The sequence below is a fragment of the Notolepis coatsorum genome (genome assembly GCF_963971535.1).
Source record: "Notolepis coatsorum genome assembly, chromosome: 2".
In the NCBI taxonomy this organism is placed as follows: Eukaryota; Metazoa; Chordata; class Actinopteri; order Aulopiformes; family Paralepididae; genus Notolepis; species Notolepis coatsorum.
Window position 1 is genome coordinate 215,018,763 of NC_140166.1, and position 19,324 is coordinate 215,038,086.

At 43.6% G+C, this 19,324-nt stretch overlaps 1 protein-coding gene across 1 annotated transcript in view; it reads left to right on the top strand.

The window, feature by feature from the left end:
- Positions 1–19,324, top strand: part of brf1a (BRF1 general transcription factor IIIB subunit a) — a 182,562-nt gene that overhangs the window by 137,379 nt on the left and 25,859 nt on the right. The window contains exons 13-15 of the mRNA XM_084308841.1: positions 15,586–15,650; positions 16,039–16,120; positions 18,767–18,822. Coding sequence (XP_084164967.1) covers positions 15,586–15,650; positions 16,039–16,120; positions 18,767–18,822 — 203 coding nt within the window. The remainder of the gene's footprint in view (positions 1–15,585; positions 15,651–16,038; positions 16,121–18,766; positions 18,823–19,324) is intronic.

Below are 19,324 nucleotides of genomic sequence, written 5' to 3' on the forward strand. Positions count from 1 at the left end.
AGACCAGACTCTTCTCTTTTAATTTACCCACCCTCCTGACCTCTCTCTCTCCTCAGAAAACACTGCAACGAAATGGTCAGGATTAAAGGGATCAGGTGCCTCTTCTAGGCCTGTCTTTGCCCGCCCTCTCTCTCTCTCTCTCCTTTATTTCTCTCTCTCTCTCTCATCTTCTTCACCTGTTGGGGTTTGTTCCTGGGGCGGGTGTTATTCCGTTTCTCTCTCCTCCTCTCCCTCGGCATCAAGAGAGAGGCTCTGAGGTGAAGATGTTATTCTCTGACCGCATCACACAATGGGGCCGCCTCTCGCCTCTGATGGTGTGGGGGAGGGGGAGGGTAACTCGGGGTCAGGTTACCTCTCTCTCGCTCTCTCTCTCTCTCTCTCTCTCTCTCTCTCTCTCTCTCTGAAGGTAGAGGAGGGTGTCTGAGGCTCACAGGCGCAGCAGGACGCACCGCGGTGTGGGTTTCTCCACCAATATACTGTTTCTGTCGAGGATTCCGGGAGCTGAGCTCGTCGTCCGATGCCGAGCGCAGGGGCGGTAGTGTGATAGTAAAGGGTTAACCTTCTGTAGTGTGGCAGTGAAAGGGTTAACCTGCTGTTGTGTGGCAGTGAAAGGGTTAACCTTCTGTTCAAGTTTCAAGTGTCTTTAATATTTGTCATACAGAAGTACAGAATACTTTCATACAAAATGCTTCTCACTGTTACGCTCCAGAGACTGTGCTAGACAAGATAGTATCAAATAACATAGTATAGCATGTAATTTTAGAAGAAGAAAATGAGGTCACAGTGTTCGGTATAGACATATGTACAATGTTCTGAGTTACCATATAATATACAATACTATGCAGTGTACTAATGTACAGTACTATATAGTGCAAAGCAGAAATGGGATGAGGTACAATTTAGGTACAATTTACAGTAAGGTGTACGAGTTGTAGTGCAATCCTTCATCAATAAATATAAAGTGTGGGGAGTGGGTGCTACAGTGTGTTTGTTTAAAGTGGGTGTGTGCTATAAAGTGTGTGGAGTGGGTGCTACAGTGTGTTTGTTTAAAGTGTGTGTGCGTGTGGATGTGTGTGCTATGTGCGTTTGGTGGTTGTTGTTGTGTAGTGTTCATTCATTGTTCGTTTAGCAGCCTGATGGCCTGGGGATAGAAGCTTCTTCTGAGTCTTTCTGTGCTCGCCTTGAGACTCCGGTATCGCTTGCCTGACCGCAGCAGTTCAAAGAGGCAGTTGTTCGGGTGACTGGAGTCTTTAATGATTCTCTTCGCCTTGCCCTTGCAACGCTTGTTGTAAATGTTCTGGAGGGTGGGGAGCCCCCCTCCAATTGTGCGTTCGGCTGAACGTGTCACTCTTTGTAGTCTGCTTCGGTCTTGTGCAGTGCTATTCCCAAACCAGGAGGTGATGTTGCCGGTCAAGATGCTCTCTATCAAATGTATATACTCCCTTTTCTTGACTCCTTCTGTATCACAAACAGTACTGTATTTGCAAATCTGGTATGTCATAAATGTATAGATGTAGCAGTACTGACTATCTGTATGTCATGTATGTCATATATGTCTATATGAATTGAAAATGGGGGACCCTGATGGAAACAAGACAAACGTCTTTCTCAGGTCTGCATCCCCTTAACAATTGTATGTATTGAGCCGTACTGTATTGTACCCATTCTGCAATCTGTTAAATAAAGTTTTCATTCATTCATTCATTCATACATGAGTAGAAGTTCTTAAGGATCTTCTGACTGACTTGGAACTTCCTTAGGCGCCTGAGGAAGTAGAGGCGTTGTCGTGCCTTCTTCACAACACTGTCAATGTGTGTGGTCCATGTCAAATCCTCGGATATGTAGGCTCCGAGGTACTTAAAGCTGTTGACTCTCTCAACCGGTGCCCCGTCGATGCTGAGGGGGCTGTAGTCCTTGACCCCCGACCTCCTTAAGTCCACAATCATCTCCTTTGTTTTGCTGACGTTCAGGGAGAGGCTGTTTTCCTGGCACCATCCCGCCAGGACCTTGACCTCTTCCAGGTAGGCCCTCTCGTCGTTGGCAGAGATCAGGCCCACCACCACTGTGTCGTCAGCAAATTTGATGATTGTATTGCTACTCCGCTGAGCCACACAGTCGTGTGTGTACAGGGAGTAGAGGAGGGGGCTCAGAACACAGCCCTGGGGGGCCCCTATGTTGAGGGTGATTGATGAGGAGGTGCAGTTGCCTGCTCTCACCACCTGGGGTCTGCCAGTCAGGAAGTCCAAGACCCACTGGCAGAGGTCATAGTTCAAGCCCAGGTCCCTGAGCTTGGCTATGAGTATGGAGGGGACTATGGTATTGAATGCCGAGCTGTAGTCGATGAATAGCATTCTCACATAGTTCCCCTGCCTCTTGTCCAGGTGTGATGCTGCTGTGTGCAGCACATGGGCTATGGCGTCCTCCGTGGACCTGTTGGGGCGGTATGCAAATTGCAGGGGGTCCATGTTGATGGGGAGGGAGGAGCAGATGTAGCCCTTTACTAGCTTCTCAAAGCACTTCATGGCTATGGAGGTGAGAGCTACAGGGCGGTAGTGTGTTGTCGCAGTGAAATGGTTAACCGTTTGGTAGCGCGGCGGTGAAAGGGTTAAGAAGACCATTAGTTTGGGGATCACTAGACTGAAGCCATCGAGTTAGAAGCCATTTTTCTCCCCACCCATAGCGGGTTCTAATGGATTTCTACGTGTCGAAGAATCGAGTTGTTTTGCTTTGACGTCTGACATGTTGCACACGGTTCTCGGTATCATTTAGAAAAAAGAAAAAAAACAAACAAGGGAACATTTCCTGATACTCAGTTTTTACTCCGTATCAACATTGGGACATACGATACGATGAGATACTCCGTCATTGATCCCCATGGGGGAATTCAGGCAGCATGGGGGGGGGGGGGTACAGGTATGGGCAGGTGTGGAGGATTATAACCGGATCAATGAATATACTTGGTCAAATATAGACTATAGGTTAAACACTCTTGGTTTATTTACCCAAACGGGTACAAGTAGATCAAGAGTTACAGCGGATGACTCAATGGAGACATTGGCCTGATGTGTCCCGAGAGAGAGCTCCCAGAATCCAGTAAGACGTGGGTCTTTATAGTGGAGAGGAAGGGATTGTGGTTATGGATGGCCCAGGTGTTGGATTGGAGGGGCGCCAGGAGGGGGGAGGGGTGAGTTAGAAAGGAGGGGGGATGGTATCAGGTGAGAGACAAAAGGTGGTTGGAACATGACTGGGAGATTGAGGGGGGGGGGGATCATTATTCCACACAGGGAAATAGAAGAAAGACATAACGGACATCCCCACTTCATACTTTAACTTTAACTACGGTTGCTTTGGTCTTCCTGTGCACCACATACAGAAGACACCGGTGACGTCACAAGACTTATGGTCTCAGTATACTTGCTTTTAAGTACGCGTTCACGTGCGCAAGGGGGCGAAGCCGCGTATCCTGCACTCCTTTGGAGCATACTTTGTGCATGTCCTCGGAAATTAACGCTAGGCGTCCGCAATGGAATGGAAGCGGACCGTGTCGGTTAGCCTTCGGGAGAGGTGTTAGTTGGACAATGCCTAGGCTACCCGGCACTGTCCGCTTCCATTCATTGTGCTAAGCTAGGCTAACGTGCAGCCAGATAACTTTCTACTGAACGCACAAAGAGGAAACTGGTATCTTATCTTCTTGTCTCTCTCTGGAGAAGACGGTACGCAAATTTCCCCAAATGTTGGCGTGTTCTTTTAACAATGCAACAAGCTCCAGCCCTAACATTGAGTGTAGCATTGAGGCTGGTTTTCAAAGAAAACAGAAAGAACAGTAGTTGGGTTGGGGTGCCGGAATCGAAACCTGGAACCTTCAGATTACCAGACGACCGCTCTACCTCCTGAGCCACTGTCCTGAGCCCCACGAGGTCCCAGCCGTGGATGAGCCCCGTCATTGCTCTCGCACTTTTATTAGGCCGGTTGGTCCGGGGACAAAAGAAATACTTGTTTCCTAACAAACACAAGAGTCCGCGAGTGTCTCACAACGAGTAGCGTCTGGCTCTTGGGTCAATAGTTCTGGTTCTTTTATATTCGCTCCGTCTGTGCGTCACAAGCCCCCCCCCCCATGTCTGAAACACCAGCTGACCTTTTATTGGTAATCAGTTCTCACTCACTCACTGGGGGGGGACCCTGATGTAAACAAGACGAAAGTCTTTCTCTGGTCTGCATCCCCTTAACAATTGTTTGTATTGAGCCGTACTGTATTGTTTGTACCCATTCTGCAATCTGTTAATAAAGCTTTCAATCAATCTATCAACTTCCGGCGTACACAAGCGCACTCATTCCCACACGTTTATCAATCGGCTTAACACCCGTGACGTATCTCTTAATGACGCGATGAAAACCAGCTCGTACAAAAACGTGAATCAAAGGGAAGGAAAGATGGAGAAGGAAAATAGAGAAAATATTACGGTTCGTTAATGGATTTTGAAATAATTTTTTATAATGGATTTTTAATCCATTCAGACAAAGACATGTAATTTTCTCTCCTTCCTCTTTCTCTTTCATCCTTTCAGTATAAGATTGGAAGTGCTCTTGTCTTCCTCATTCACATCTTCATCTTCCTCTCTTCCCTCACCCCCACTTTTATTTCTCTCGCTTTCTTATTCCATCTCTCCCTCTCCTTTTCTCTTTCTCTCTTTCTTTCTCTTTCTCTCGCTCTCTCTCTCTCCCGGAGTTCAGTTTTAGACCTCGTCATTACATTACATTTGTTGTGTGTGTTCACTGCATGACAATGTAGCAATGTGTTCTACAAATAAAGACTTGTAGCATTCATTGAAGTTCATTAGATTCAAATGTATCGTCATCATACAGCACAAGTACAGTACAACGGAAATAAGTTGGGCATCCAACCAGAGTGCAAATGTAGCGGTAAAGTGCAACAGCAATATACAATGTACAGGTGATTTAAACTGGGTATAAAATATATAAATTAGTACTACTGAGTGTAGTGCTATCGGATTCAGGCCGACTCGTCATTGTTTCTTTATGAGGCCCGCCACCGTTGTGTCGTCTGCAAACTTAATAATGGTGTTGGTGCCATGTAGGGCCGTCCCCGACTAAGGATTTGGATGGTCGACTATGATTGGCCAAAATGTTCCGTTAGTCGACTATTGGTCGACTAATAAAAAAAATAAAATAAAAAAAAGTATAATATATTAAAAAAAGACTTTCAAATTTGAAGCATGCCAACTTCAGAGTTGTTGAACATAATCAGAGCAGCATAACTGACCACGTACCACTTTAACCTTTAGAGGTCAATGTTTCGAGGGTTGAATGCTAAAGCACTGGAATACACAAACATAATTTAGAACGTGTACTTTTGATCCTTCAATATCCAATATCAAATACTTCTCTACTTTTACTTAAGTAGGATTTTGAATGGACGACTTTTTATCTGGGTATTTCTACTTTTACTTAAGTAAAGGAACTGTGTACTTCTTCCACCACTGCCAATATTGTGTGATGTGTGTATTGCAGAGTACTGCTGAATATGAGAATGCTACATTGTGTTTTATTGAGATTGACATGAAACATTTTACAATTCTATTATGATATAATTGTATTCCTTTCCGTTAATTGTTGATAAATGAATTCCACTAATGAAGATACTGTACATGCAACAACACTAGGGCTGCAACTAATGACTAATTTGGTAGTCGACTAATCTGCCGATTATTTTTTCGATTAGTCGGCTAATCGAAAACCAATGTCAACAACAAAAAAAAAAAAAAAAAAGGATTTTTTTTTTTTTTTTAATTACCTATCTTTGTGAAAGTGGCTTCTCAGCTCTGGTCCAGCTGAAGACAGAGCAGAGGAACAGATTGGACATTGAGCATGACCTCAGAGTTGCTTGTCTACCATCACCCCAGACTTTGAGACTCTTGTCAGGACCAAACAACAACATCATAACATGATGATCCCATAGCAAATTAAAATAATGACTCATGAAACATTTGAATTTGGATCTTTAAGCCACTTTAAATGAAAATGAACAATACAGCAATCACTCATAACAAGATAAATAAATTAAATAATACAAATTAAAGTGGAAGTGTACTTTAAATAACTTTTGTTTGCTGTGTGTGAGAGGAGTCCGTGTGTGTGTGTGTCTTACTCTGATCGCTGTGTGAGTGAGAGGAGTGTGTGTACTGTGTAATTTGTGTGTGTGTCTTACTCTGATCGCTGTGTGAGTGAGAGGTGTGTACTGTGTAATTTGTGTATGTGTGTGTCTTACTCTGATCGCTGTGTGTGAGTGAGAGGAGTGTGAATGTGTGTGTGTCTTACTCTGATCGCTGTGTGTGAGAGAGAGGAGTGTGAATGTGTGTGTGTCTTACTCTGATCGCTGTGTGTGAGTGAGAGGAGTGTGTATGTGTGTGTGTCTTACTCTGATCGCTGTGTGTGAGTGAGAGGAGTGTGTATGTGTGTGTCTTACTCTGATCGCTGTGTGTGAGTGAGAGGAGTGCGTGTGTAATGTATTGTGTGTCTAGTCTGATCATCATCTCCTGCAGGGGAACAATGTTTTCAATGTCCAAAATTTGCTATGGGATCATCATGTTATGATGTTGTCTGGAACCCTGAGAAGCCACTCTCACAAAGATGTATAAGATGAATCGATCCAATCCCTATTGCAACCTCTATCTCTATTTTTTTCCATCAACAGCATTTCATTGAGCTGTGATTAAGGATTCCGTGTCCTCTGATGACATCACAAGAGAAGATATTCAAACACGTCGTTAACTCTAAATAACGGTTAAAACTGTGTGCAAAACTGTTTAAGGCCTTGGGACATGTGCAAAAAGTGAAGTGCCCCTTTAACAGTTTCTACCCATAACACCACTGACCCCAGTGTAGAATATAACATGCAGAAGTATCTAGTGGTCTGGTTAACAGCAAAGATTGCTAACGTATAGCTGACACTAGTGTTAACAACGGTTTCCATTTGTTATCACTTGTACTCGTATCACTGACTGACACTGTTACAACATGTGACTGTCCTGTATGTATTTATGTATATATGTATTTATTGTGGGGATTGGGAGGTGGGAGGGGGGCGTTTGATGTCTGATGTTTCATGTTGATGTCCCAGTGCTTAACAAACTGTACCGCAAACAATTGCCACCAACCATCGTTGTGTGGCATTAAAGTATCTTGTATCTTGTAAAAAAAAATATATATATATATATATTAAAATATATATATATATATATTTTTTTTTATCATTCCATTTGGGCTGTGGGGGTGCTTAATGTCTGAAGGAGGCGACTGAAGGCTTCTTGTCCTCTGCAAAAGCATGCAATTGGTCCACTGATGGATACATCTTGATATTTGTCTAGTCTAGTGTGTTCATTAGATGGGTGAAATCCTCTTTCAGCGCCTCTGTGCCTGTTTTCTTAGGCAGTTAGCCTCTGGTATGCGTGCCATTAGCGTTAGCCACGCTTCTAGGCCTCTTTTCTTTTGGAAAGAATGATAAAAAATAAAGAAAATTATAACTTTTTTTTTTTTAAACTAAGAGGTTGGCAGTCGACTACGGCTCCTTTCGACCGATTAGTCGACTAATAGGGGTCAGCCCTAGTGCCATGTATAGGAGTGCAGTCGTGGGTGAAGAGGGAGTAGAGAAGGGGGCTCAGCACGCAGCCTTTCTGGACGCCGGTGTTCAGGGTGAGGAGGGAGTAGAGAAGGGGGCTCAGGGTGGAGGAGGGAGTAGAGAAGGGGGCTCAGGGTGGAGGAGGGAGTAGAGAAGGGGGCTCAGGGTGGAGGAGGGAGTAGAGAAGGGGGCTCAGGGTGAGGAGGGAGTAGAGAAGGGGGCTCAGGGTGAGGAGGGAGTAGAGAAGGGGGCTCAGGGTGAAGAGGGAGTAGAGAAAGGGGCTCAGGGTGAGGAGGGAGTAGAGAAGGGGGCTCAGGGTGAGGAGGGAGTAGAGAAGGGGGCTCAGGGTGGAGGAGGGAGTAGAGAAGGGGGCTCAGGGTGAAGAGGGAGTAGAGAAGGGGGCTCAGGGTGAAGAGGGAGTAGAGAAGGGGGCTCAGGGTGAAGAGGGAGTAGAGAAGGGGGCTCAGGGTGAAGAGGGAGTAGAGAAGGGGGCTCAGGGTGAAGAGGGAGTAGAGAAGGGGGCTCAGGGTGAAGAGGGAGTAGAGAAGGGGGCTCAGGGTGAAGAGGGAGTAGAGAAGGGGGCTCAGGGTGGAGGAGGGAGTAGAGAAGGGGGCTCAGGGTGGAGGAGGGAGTAGAGAAGGGGGCTCAGGGTGAGGAGGGAGTAGAGAAGGGGGCTCAGGGTGAAGAGGGAGTAGAGAAGGGGGCTCAGGGTGAAGAGGGAGTAGAGAAGGGGGCTCAGGGTGAAGAGGGAGTAGAGAAGGGGGCTCAGGGTGAAGAGGGAGTAGAGAAGGGGGCTCAGGGTGAGGAGGGAGTAGAGAAGGGGGCTCAGGGTGGAGGAGGGAGTAGAGAAGGGGGCTCAGGGTGAGGAGGGAGTAGAGAAGGGGCCTCAGGGTGAGGAGGGAGTAGAGAAGGGGGCTCAGGGTGAAGAGGGAGTAGAGAAGGGGGTTCAGGGTGGAGGAGGGAGTAGAGAAGGGGGCTCAGGGTGGAGGAGGGAGTAGAGAAGGGTGTTCAGGGTGAGGAGGGAGTAGAGAAGGGGGCTCAGGGTGGAGGAGGGAGTAGAGAAGGGGCTCAGGGTGAGGAGGGAGTAGAGAAGGGGGCTCAGGGTGGAGGAGGGAGTAGAGAAGGGTGTTCAGGGTGAGGAGGGAGTAGAGAAGGGGCTCAGGGTGAGGAGGGAGTAGAGAAGGGGGCTCAGGGTGGAGGAGGGAGTAGAGAAGGGGGCTCAGGGTGAGGAGGGAGTAGAGAAGGGGGCTCAGGGTGAGGAGGGAGTAGAGAAGGGGGTTCAGGGTGAGGAGGGAGTAGAGAAGGGGGTTCAGGGTGAGGAGGGAGTAGAGAAGGGGGCTCAGGGTGGAGGAGGGAGTAGAGAAGGGGGCTCAGGGTGGAGGAGGGAGGAGAGAAGGGGGCTCAGGGTGAGGAGGGAGGAGAGAAGGGGGCTCAGGGTGGAGGAGGGAGTAGAGAAGGGGGCTCAGGGTGGAGGAGGGAGTAGAGAAGGGGGCTCAGGGTGAGGAGGGAGTAGAGAAGGGGGCTCAGGGTGGAGGAGGGAGTAGAGAAGGGGACTCAGGGTGGAGGAGGGTGGAAGTCAATGTTGTTATGATGCGTCGCTGGAGAACTCCACCCTTCATGCCTCCACTGACTTTCCATTAAATTAACATTAACACCAATACTCTGCCTCCTATTCACTCAGGAACACAAACCCTGCCTGTTGTCGATGCTTTTCGGATCGACTGAAATTACTCGAGAGATGGGACTTTTTAATATGTGGATCGTCTGTTTTTATTAAAGCTATAAGGGGAATACTACTCGACGAATAACTATAGAGGGATGAAAATGACCAGAAACTGCAACGTTATCAATCTCTCACTACCACTATATGAATATATAAATATTGGCGAATTTACATCATTTGAATAACTTGCTATTCAGCTCAAAGCTGAACTCAAGTCTTCATCATCATCACATTATACCGACCATCAAAATACTCATCACTATTTCTGCAGGAATTCTCAAGAGCTAATCTCGGTTGGTATCGTTGGATGTGAAAGATTAATCATACACGGAGACCTGGATATTCATATTAATAAGAAGAACGACCCCAACGGCTATTGAGCTTATCAACCTACTGTACTGGACAGCTTTGAGCTAAATAATACATGTAAATGAACCCACTCACCATCATGGTGACACCCTAGACTTAGTGATAACAAGGTCAACATTGATAAAGTGTCGGTAATCTAATGATTTATATCCGACCATCACTGTATATATTTTTTACCTAATCTTAACGGAGACCAAAACGGTGGCTGACTGTACTACATGGCAAAAGTTCTCAAATATCATGAGACTAACTGAACCATCCAGCCTGGACTGTTCTTTAAACGGCATGCTTGAAAATCTCAACACCTTATTATAATTTACACTGGAGGCTGTTGCTCCATTGAAAGAATCTCCTCATGTTTAAACAGTAGCAGTGATGGTCAGAATCTCTTTTAAACAGTAGCAGTGATGGTCAGAATCTATCTCTGGTTAAACAGTAGCAGTGATGGTCAGAATCTATCTCTGGTTAAACAGTAGCAGTGATGGTCAGAATCTATCTCTGGTTAAACAGTAGCAGTGATGGTCAGAATCTATCTCTGTTTAAACAATAGCAGTAATGGTCAGAATCTCTTTTAAACTATAGCAGTGATGGTCAGAATCTCTTTTAAACAATAGCAGTGATGGTCAGAATCTCTTTTAAACAATAGCAGTGATGGTCAGAATCTCTTTTAAACAGTAGCAGTGATGGTCAGAATCTCTTTTAAACAATAGCAGTGATGGTCAGAATCTCTTTTAAACAATAGCAGTGATGGTCAGAATCTCTTTTAAACAATAGCAGTGATGGTCAGAATCTCTTTTAAACAATAGCAGTGTTGGTCAGACTAAGAGAATCGGTAGAGCTGCTGAACGAAAATGGAGGAAAACTAAAAACTAAGCTCACAGTCCACTGCGATATATATATATAAAGAAGCCATGACATAACAAAGAAATACGAGGACTACTTTTCTAAGATTATCACAGACAATGCTGGAAACTCTAGAATATGATTATCTGCCATTGATCAGCTACTCAACACTGCCCCCACCCCTCTGCAGTCCTTCAAAATGTGAGGATCTCGCATTCTTCTTCTTCAATAACATCAATCAGAGCCAGCGTTAGTCCTGATGCAAACACAGATACCATCTGTAAAAAGTAACTATGGGAAAATGCACTTGCATTAAATCAACTGAGCTCTATAAAACTCATGGAATGTAACTCCTCCATTTCCTGTATTGATATATCCTAAAGATTATAAATGCATCTCTTCTGACAGGCATTTTCCCAGATGCATTCAAAACAGCAGTCGTAAAAAAAACCTTACTAAAGTATACAGTAATGTACTAACCAACTATAGGCCGATATCCAACCTTCCATTCATCAGCAAGATACTTGAAAAAATTGTCTCAATCCAAATAAACTCCTTTCTTAAAGAAAGCAACATCATGGAGTGGTTAGGTGCTGCAGTGATGAGTGCATAGTAGGGGGTGTAACGGTAGTGGTACACAAAAACCACGGTTCGGTACGTACCTCGTTTTGAAGTCACGGTTCGGTACAGGTTTTTGGTACAGTGGGGGAATGTTTGGCTTTCCATGATCCACTCAGGGGTGATGTAGTAGTGTGTAGTAGTAACTAATTGTACTTGTAGGGCTGTCAACGAATATTCTATATTCAAATTAATAATCGACTCACGAGGGATGAATCTGTTTTCTCAAGAAGTCTGATTTATCAGCGAATGCTGTAAGTTCAGCAAGAAAACACTTGTCTCAGTGTTTTCCTTGTTGTCATATTGGCAGCAGAAGTTGTTCGCATTTGTCAGCGACGCTGGTGCAGCTGACAGCTCAGTGGAACTAGAAACCATTTCTCTGGGGAAGATCTTCTTAAAAAAAAACTCCACTACAGCATTAACCAGGGAGATGGTGATATATTGTCAAGTATTTTAAATTCTTTATTTCTCTGCTTGACGTTCTGCCGTTTCGCTGCAATGAAAACGACCCGAGTGAGGCGAACAGACCGAAAACATTTATCTTATCAGATCAAACGGATGGATATATTTTTTATTGCAGATGTTTTTTTTCCGTCAAGCACATTGACATACTGTTGGCGGGGAAAAAGGTAATAATTAACGACACATTGCGATATCGCGGTAATATCATGTTGTGGTGGGGCCTCTTTAAGTTTGCACTGTTCAGTAGAAGTGATGGATCATGGCTCAATGTCGGCCAAGAGACTCAGGATATCGATCTTCAGCAGTGAAAAATAGTCCTCAGTGCCACCTGATTTATGCAGTTTAAAGTTTAAACAACTAAAAGGGCCGTTGGTGGTCCCTGCCACCACAGCGTTCTGAATCACTGATCTATCTGGCTTGCCTTGCACCGAGCCCGGTACATCTTCATGTTGTTTAGTTATTTATATATATCCCCCCCCCCCCGAATCAAATTAACTACGTGAGAGATATGTCAAAGGGAGCTCCTGTAGAAATATAATAATCCGGTAATTGCTCCCTGGTCCTCCTTCGCTCCCGGGCTGATGTGGCGTTATCTCTGCCCCGTCTCGCTGCGCGTGTCTCTGGGTTTCTCTCAGGGCTCGTCTCCCTTCTTATCTCCCTATCTCTCCCTCTCCCCCCTCCTCTCTCTCTCCCCCCTCTCTCTCTCTCCCCCCCCCTCTCTCTCTCCCCTCTTTCTCTCTCTCCCCCCCCCTCTCTCTCTCTCTCTCCCCCCTCTCTCCCCCCCTCTCTCTATCACTCCCCCCCACCTCTCTCTCTCCCCACCTCCCTCTCTCTCTCCCTCCCTCTCTCTCTCACTTGACCGAGGGGAAGTTCTTAAGAGGGGCTGGGCCAGACAGATAGTCACTGACCCGTCTGATGCCTCCGGAGCCGCCGCTTTAGAAATCATATGCAATCTCCTAAAATGGCTGACTACATTATGGGTCCTTCCTGCCCCCCCCCCCCCACACAGAGCACACCCAACCCTTACCGGAAAAGGAGGGGTGGGTGGGTGTGTGTGTGTGTGTGTGTGTGTGTGTGTGTAGTACCAGTAAGCTTCTGTGCGCAGGCTCACCCTTGTGTGTGTGTGTGTCTATGTTGGAGCATTGCTGTGTGCACCTGTTTCTCCTTAATTAAGCAGGAAAGGTGTGTGTGTGTGTGTGTGTGTGTGTGTGTGTGTGTGCGCGCGCCATGTCTTTTTGAAGAGCTGATCCTGTGGGGACATGGTGAACTCGGGGGGGCGGGGGGGAGGGGGGGCTCCTCTGAACGTGTCAAAGGCAGAGATCTTGACAGAAGTTAAACGTCTCCCGTAAACCCGCCACACGCTGCCTCTTTAAGGAGGCGCCACGGCTCTTTGATTGACTGTCTGACGTCTTCAGGGCAGAAAAAAGGGGGGAAAGTCGACGCTTTGTCCCCAAAATGCCTAATCGAGACGAGGAATCTTTTGATTGGGAAGCCGGTGAAATTCTTTTTGTTTATTTATTTCATCCCCCCCCCAGAGCGGAAGCCGGCGCGCTTATTCTTTTTGTTTCTCTTATCAAAGCTCATCTGCTTTTCTTCCGCCTTGTACCCAAAATTGAAGTGTGTGTGTGTGTGTGTGTGTGTGTGTGTGTACGTACGCACTCCTTGGCAATTTGAATGCCTCTCTTCCGTTATCACTGCATAAAGATGGCTGGCTGTTTTTTTTTTTTTTTTTTTTTCCTTTTTTTTTTTACTCTGTGCAATCTGCGCAGGAGACTGTGAGAAAAAAAATACGCTCATTGTCTCGTGAAAATGCAAATCGTCATTTCAGCATCTTTCTGTGAAGCGTGTGGCAATCTGGAGAGAGTATCGTAATTGAAAAGAAAGTGTAAAAGGTCTTAAATATGACTTAAGCCCGTTAGCTTCTTATCGGAAGTCACAGTGCATGCTATTTACTGATTTAACCCTGTGTGAGGCGTTTCTCGGTGGTTCCACGAAGCAGAACATGTACCATGAGGAGGCGTCTAGGCAGAAAATCTGCACCATACAGCAACTCCCTGAGGCCTCATAACCACTTTGAACCAAATCGGTACCTTATTAAAACCATCAGATCCATATGTCCCGGGGGCTGTGCCTGGGACTCTGTTTTGGAAACGATTGAAGCGTTTTATTTGCAGGTGTGTGCAGTCTGAAGGGCTGCGATGTGGGCTTAAAGGGGAACTATCTTATAAATGGCCTTTTTGAGTGTTTAGCATTGTTTCCTAGCTATGTGAACTTATATTAATATGATCTATGTCTCAAAATTCTCATATTGGCGCATTCTTCCAATTCTCCTCTCACAATATTCACCCTCACTGAACTGAGTCATCTGAAAATGTGATGATATGTGATGTCAGAGAGACACTGCTGCATGATAATGTTCAGGCGACGGCGGCACGGCGCAGTGGTTTAGGAGCCCAGGCTTAAAACAGCTCGAGATCTTGAGGTAGTAAAATGCTGTTTTTGAGGACTTGATTAGAAATACAAAACAATGAATAAAAAAAATATATATATTACAGAGGTGTTCCATAGACTCACAGGAATTGTGTAAAAGTGCCCAAATAGTGAAAGAAATAGTAAAATAGTTCCCCTTTAACAACACACTGCATGAAAACCATTACAAATTTAAGAAGACAAGAAAATTGTGTTTAGTTTTATTGAGCTATACAATTAAAATACTTTAGACTTCAGAAAGTAACTCCCAGTTCATACCTGCCTTGTTGACGATGTTGCTATGGTTATATTGTCAATGACGATGTTGCTATGGTTATTATATAGTCACTGGCAACACTGTAAACATTCTGATGAGACATTCTATAGTTGTACCTTGCGCATGTGCACTTTAAATTTCTGAAAACCACTAACTAAAACATTTACAGAAGCAAACACTTGGAAAAAGTGAGTGCAATAGGTCAGTGGTCCCTGAGAATATAATTAGACTATTCTGCCCTGCAGAAAATGATAAGTTATTAAGAGTTATAAGTGAAATGTAACTTCTCAATATCTGTTTTATCTTGTGATAAGGTTTCAGAGTTCAGTCTTGCTCTGTTTTAGAGAATAAAGAATAGCAGTAACTACAAAATCACTGGATAGTCACTGCGGTTAGCTTCTGCAGGGCAGTATTAATGAGCTGAAATGAGGCAGATGTGAATATTAATGATGATACAATTTACATATTATTACCACATCAAAGCAGGTATAAAATGCTTACAATTAGCAAGTTCATTGTGTGTTGTATTTGCCGTCATGAGTAGTACCAATAGGAAACAATCATTACTATTGGGAGTAGTACCCATAGAAACTATCAATACTATTATGAGTACTACTAATAAGAAACAATCATTACTATTATGAGTACTACTAATAAGAAACAATCATTACTATTATGAGTAGTACCAATAAGAAACAATCATTACTATTATGAGTAGTACTAATAAGAAACAATCATTACTATTATGAGTAGTACCAATAAGAAACAATCATTACTATTATGACTGAGTAGTACCAATAAGAACTATCAGTAATATTATGAGTAGTACCAATGAGAACAATCATTACTATTATGTACTAATAAGAAACAATCATTACTATTATGAGTAGTACTAATAAGAAACAATCATTACTATTATGAGTAGTACCAATAAGAACAATCATTACTATTATGAGTAGTACCAATAAGAAACTATCATTAGACTTGCTTGTGTAACATCCATTTATTAGCTTGTATTATAGCTATACTTTTCCGAAATCACGAAAAGGGGACAAGAGCCAGTGATGTGTTTTCAGTTCACTTCATATCAATAATGTTTTATTTATTTAATTTCAGTATTTTTTTACATATTGAAATGTGTGCAACCAGGCCTGACTGAGTCCATGTCTGTGTGCTCTCATGTAACAGATGCTGGCCCTGCAGACAGCGGGGAGCTGGACCTGAGCGGTATCGATGATGATGAGATAGAACTGGTATGTTTGTTCTGTTTACTGTTTACAACCTCGTATCTGAAGCCTTCAGACAGACAACCACACATGAGAGGTTCCTTTATGAGGATCCACTGATTTACACGCTTACTTTGGTTTTATAATTACTTTGTACCCCCAACGAACAACTGTATTCACAGCAATGCCATATCTCTCCCTCTCTCTCTTTCTTTCTTTCTCTCTCCCTCACTCTTTCTTTCTCTCTCCCTCACTCTTTCTTTCTCTCTCCCTCTTTGTCTCTCTCGCTCTCTTTCTTCATTTCTTTCTTTCTCTCGTTCTCTTTCGCTCTCTTTCTTTCTCTCTCCCTCCCTCTCTCTCTCTCACTCTCTCGTTTGTTCTTCCTTTCTCTCTCGCTGTCTCTCTCTCTCTCTAGTATCTTCTAGATGACGATGAAGTGAAAATAAAGACAGCCGTTTGGATGGCAGAGAACATCGACTACTTGAAGGCACAGAGAGGTGCGTTCAGGCTGAGAAAACTCGCCTGTTGCATGTTTATAGTTTTTATATTTGTCCTCCATGTTGGAAGAAGGTGACTGTTGATATGAGGGATATATCAACAAAAAATTTGTATTACTGAATCTTGTCAACAAGTTGCAATGGAACAGTAATATAATATCATACGTTTCCAATATTTTACTTACCCTTACTGCACAGAAATTAGGCATTTTCTTCATTTATTTTCTTTCTTGTAACCAAAGATTACAGGCAGCCATGTTGGAAGAAAGATAACTACACTAACATTCTATTACAAGGCCTCTTTTCATGAAGCAGATTTCCTCTTATTTCTTTATTCAAATATTGAAGAATCTTTAGCGTGCCAACAGTGTACGGTGAACATAATAAATACATGATAAATATCCATAAATGCAAACATAATAGAGTTTGTACACCTCAATTAAAACAACTGCAGATTATGGTGGAATGGTTGGTGATTAAGGATTTTAAACTGACACCAAAGGACACCAAAGTATTGAGCCTCAGAGTTTGTTGTATGATGTTCCACGTATCAGGAGCATAGAAGTTAAAAACAGACTTCCCAAGTTCAGAACAAACTCTAGCCTTTAAGTGTGATCCAGTCATTGGGTCTTGTACCAGAGGGTCCAGACGTCCACTCCAATAGCAGGCAGTTCTCAGTGAGGTATAGAGGGTCTAATCTTTGGAATGCCGCTGATCCTATGCTGAAAAAAATCTCCATCTCTGCTTATTTTTAAGGCAAACTACAAAAGAATGCTCATATCCAAAAAGCAGTAGATGGATAAATAGGTCTATATACATGTTATATGTATGCATTTGGTTATGTGGGTTTGTGGGTAGGTGGTTATGTATTATTATGTACGCAGTATATATGTACATACACATGTACTGTGTGTATGTATGTTTGTATTTACACATATCCTTTGAATATATTACTGGTATGTTTAAAATAATATGTATATTTTGTACGTTTCTGATTTTACAAAATAGGGGAAGTTCTCTATAAGCCTCTAGGCTTCTAAACGTCTCCTACACAATATGGTCATTCATTATGTATTTTTTCCTTTTGTTCAACTCTGTGTTAATAAATAAAATAAAAAAAGAAATTGCGAAGCGAGATAATTTGGGCAATTATAGCTTTATATAGTTCAACAGATGCCAATGCAACCCTATTATACAGGACACAATGGTGAATACCATGACCATCAGCTGTGTTAAATCTAATGGCTGAATGATCTCCCTCTCTTCCTTTTTCTCTCTCCCTTTCTTTCTCTCTTTATTTAATTTGTTCCGTCTTTCTTTTGTTTGTTTCTTTCTCTCACACTCTCTCGCTCTTTCTTTCTTTCTCTCCCCCTCACTCTTTCTTTCTTTCTCTCCCCCTTTGTCTCTTTCGCTCTCCCTTTTTCTCTCTCTTTTCTTTCTCCTTTTTTCTCTTTCTTTCTTTCTCTATTTAATTTGTTCTGTCTTTCTTTCTTTTGTCTCTTTCACTCTTTCGTTCTCTCTCTCTCTTTCTTTCTTTCTCTCTCCCTCTGTCTCTCTTCTTTCTCTCTCCCTCTGTCTCTCTCGCTCTCTTTCTCGCTCTCTTTCTTTCTTTTTCTCTCTTTCTCTCTCTCTCTCTCTCTCTCTCCCTGGTTATGGTGAACACCATGACCATCAGCTGTGTTCAATCTAATGGCTGAACGATACACGGAGTCTAGGGGCTTAACCCTTTCACTGCCACACTACCAAAACGGTTAACCCTTTCACTGCGACAATACACACAAGGTTAACCCTTTCACTGCCACACAACATCAGGTTAACCCTTTCACTGCCACACGACAGAAGGTTAACCCTTTACTATCACACAACCGACGGCGGCGACCATCGGTTGTGTGATAGTAAAGGGTTAACCTGCTGTCGTGTGGCAGTGAAAGGGTTAAGAGTAGAACCTGAAGTGAACCAACTTGAACCCCCGTTGTGATTGGAGGATCAAGAAAAGAGGGCGCGTTTTGAGATGGGTCAATTGCTTTAAAGTCGATTTTTTTTTTTTTTTTCTAAAATGATTTTTACAAACCTAATCCACACCTTAACCTCACCGGAGCCCTCCCGCCTAACCCTAACCTAAAATCACTTGCTGGAATATGTATCCCATCTAGATACTATCCCACCAGACACGCCGTGGGTCTTCATTTTACTCTACCTCTACCAAGAACAAATACACTTAAGAGAACCGTGATGTATAGAGCTGCTGCAAACTGGAATTGTATACCTGCAAAGATAATGATGATCAGCAACAAATGTACTTTTAAGAAAAAGTTAAAAAAATAATGAAATACAGTGAGTTACTGATTTATTAAGTTAGTATTGCTAGGTTAGTTTAGTTAGTATTGTATTTGTGGCTGGAGCCTTTGTGTGTTTTTTTGTGTGAGATTTTAAAGATATTGAGAATGTACTTGTGGCTAAAGTGTTTCTTATGTTTTTATTGTTTTTTTTTATTACTGTAATGTAATGTTGTAAGTTATGTGTTCGGACCACAGGACCAATAGTCTTTCACCCATGGGTGTGTAGACTAATGGGGATCCATAAAATAAACAAATAAAACATACCATACTGTTCCAGCACTGACTCTTGTCCCATGTCCTCCCTCAGCCAAGGAGGAGAAGATAGCGAAGGAGAAGGAGCTGGGGATCTACAAGGAGAAGAAGGTACGGCCGCCACACTAACACACTACAGCCCGCCTCACTAACACACTACACACTAACACACTACACACTAACACACTAACACACTACAGCCCGCCTCACTAACACACTAACACACTAACACACTACAGCCGCCTCACTAACACACTACGGCCGCCTCACTAACACACTACACACTAACACACTACACACTAACACACTACACACTAACACACTAACACACTACAGCCGCCTCACTAACACACTACGGCCGCCTCACTAACACACTACACACTAACACACTAACACACTACACACTAACACACTACACACTAACACACTACGGCCGCCTCACTAACACACTACAGCCCGCCTCACTAACACACTACACACTAACACACTAACACACTACACACTAACACACTACACACTACACACTAACACACTACGGCCGCCTCACTAACACACTACGGCCCGCCACACTAACACACTACACACTAACACACTACACACTACACACTAACAC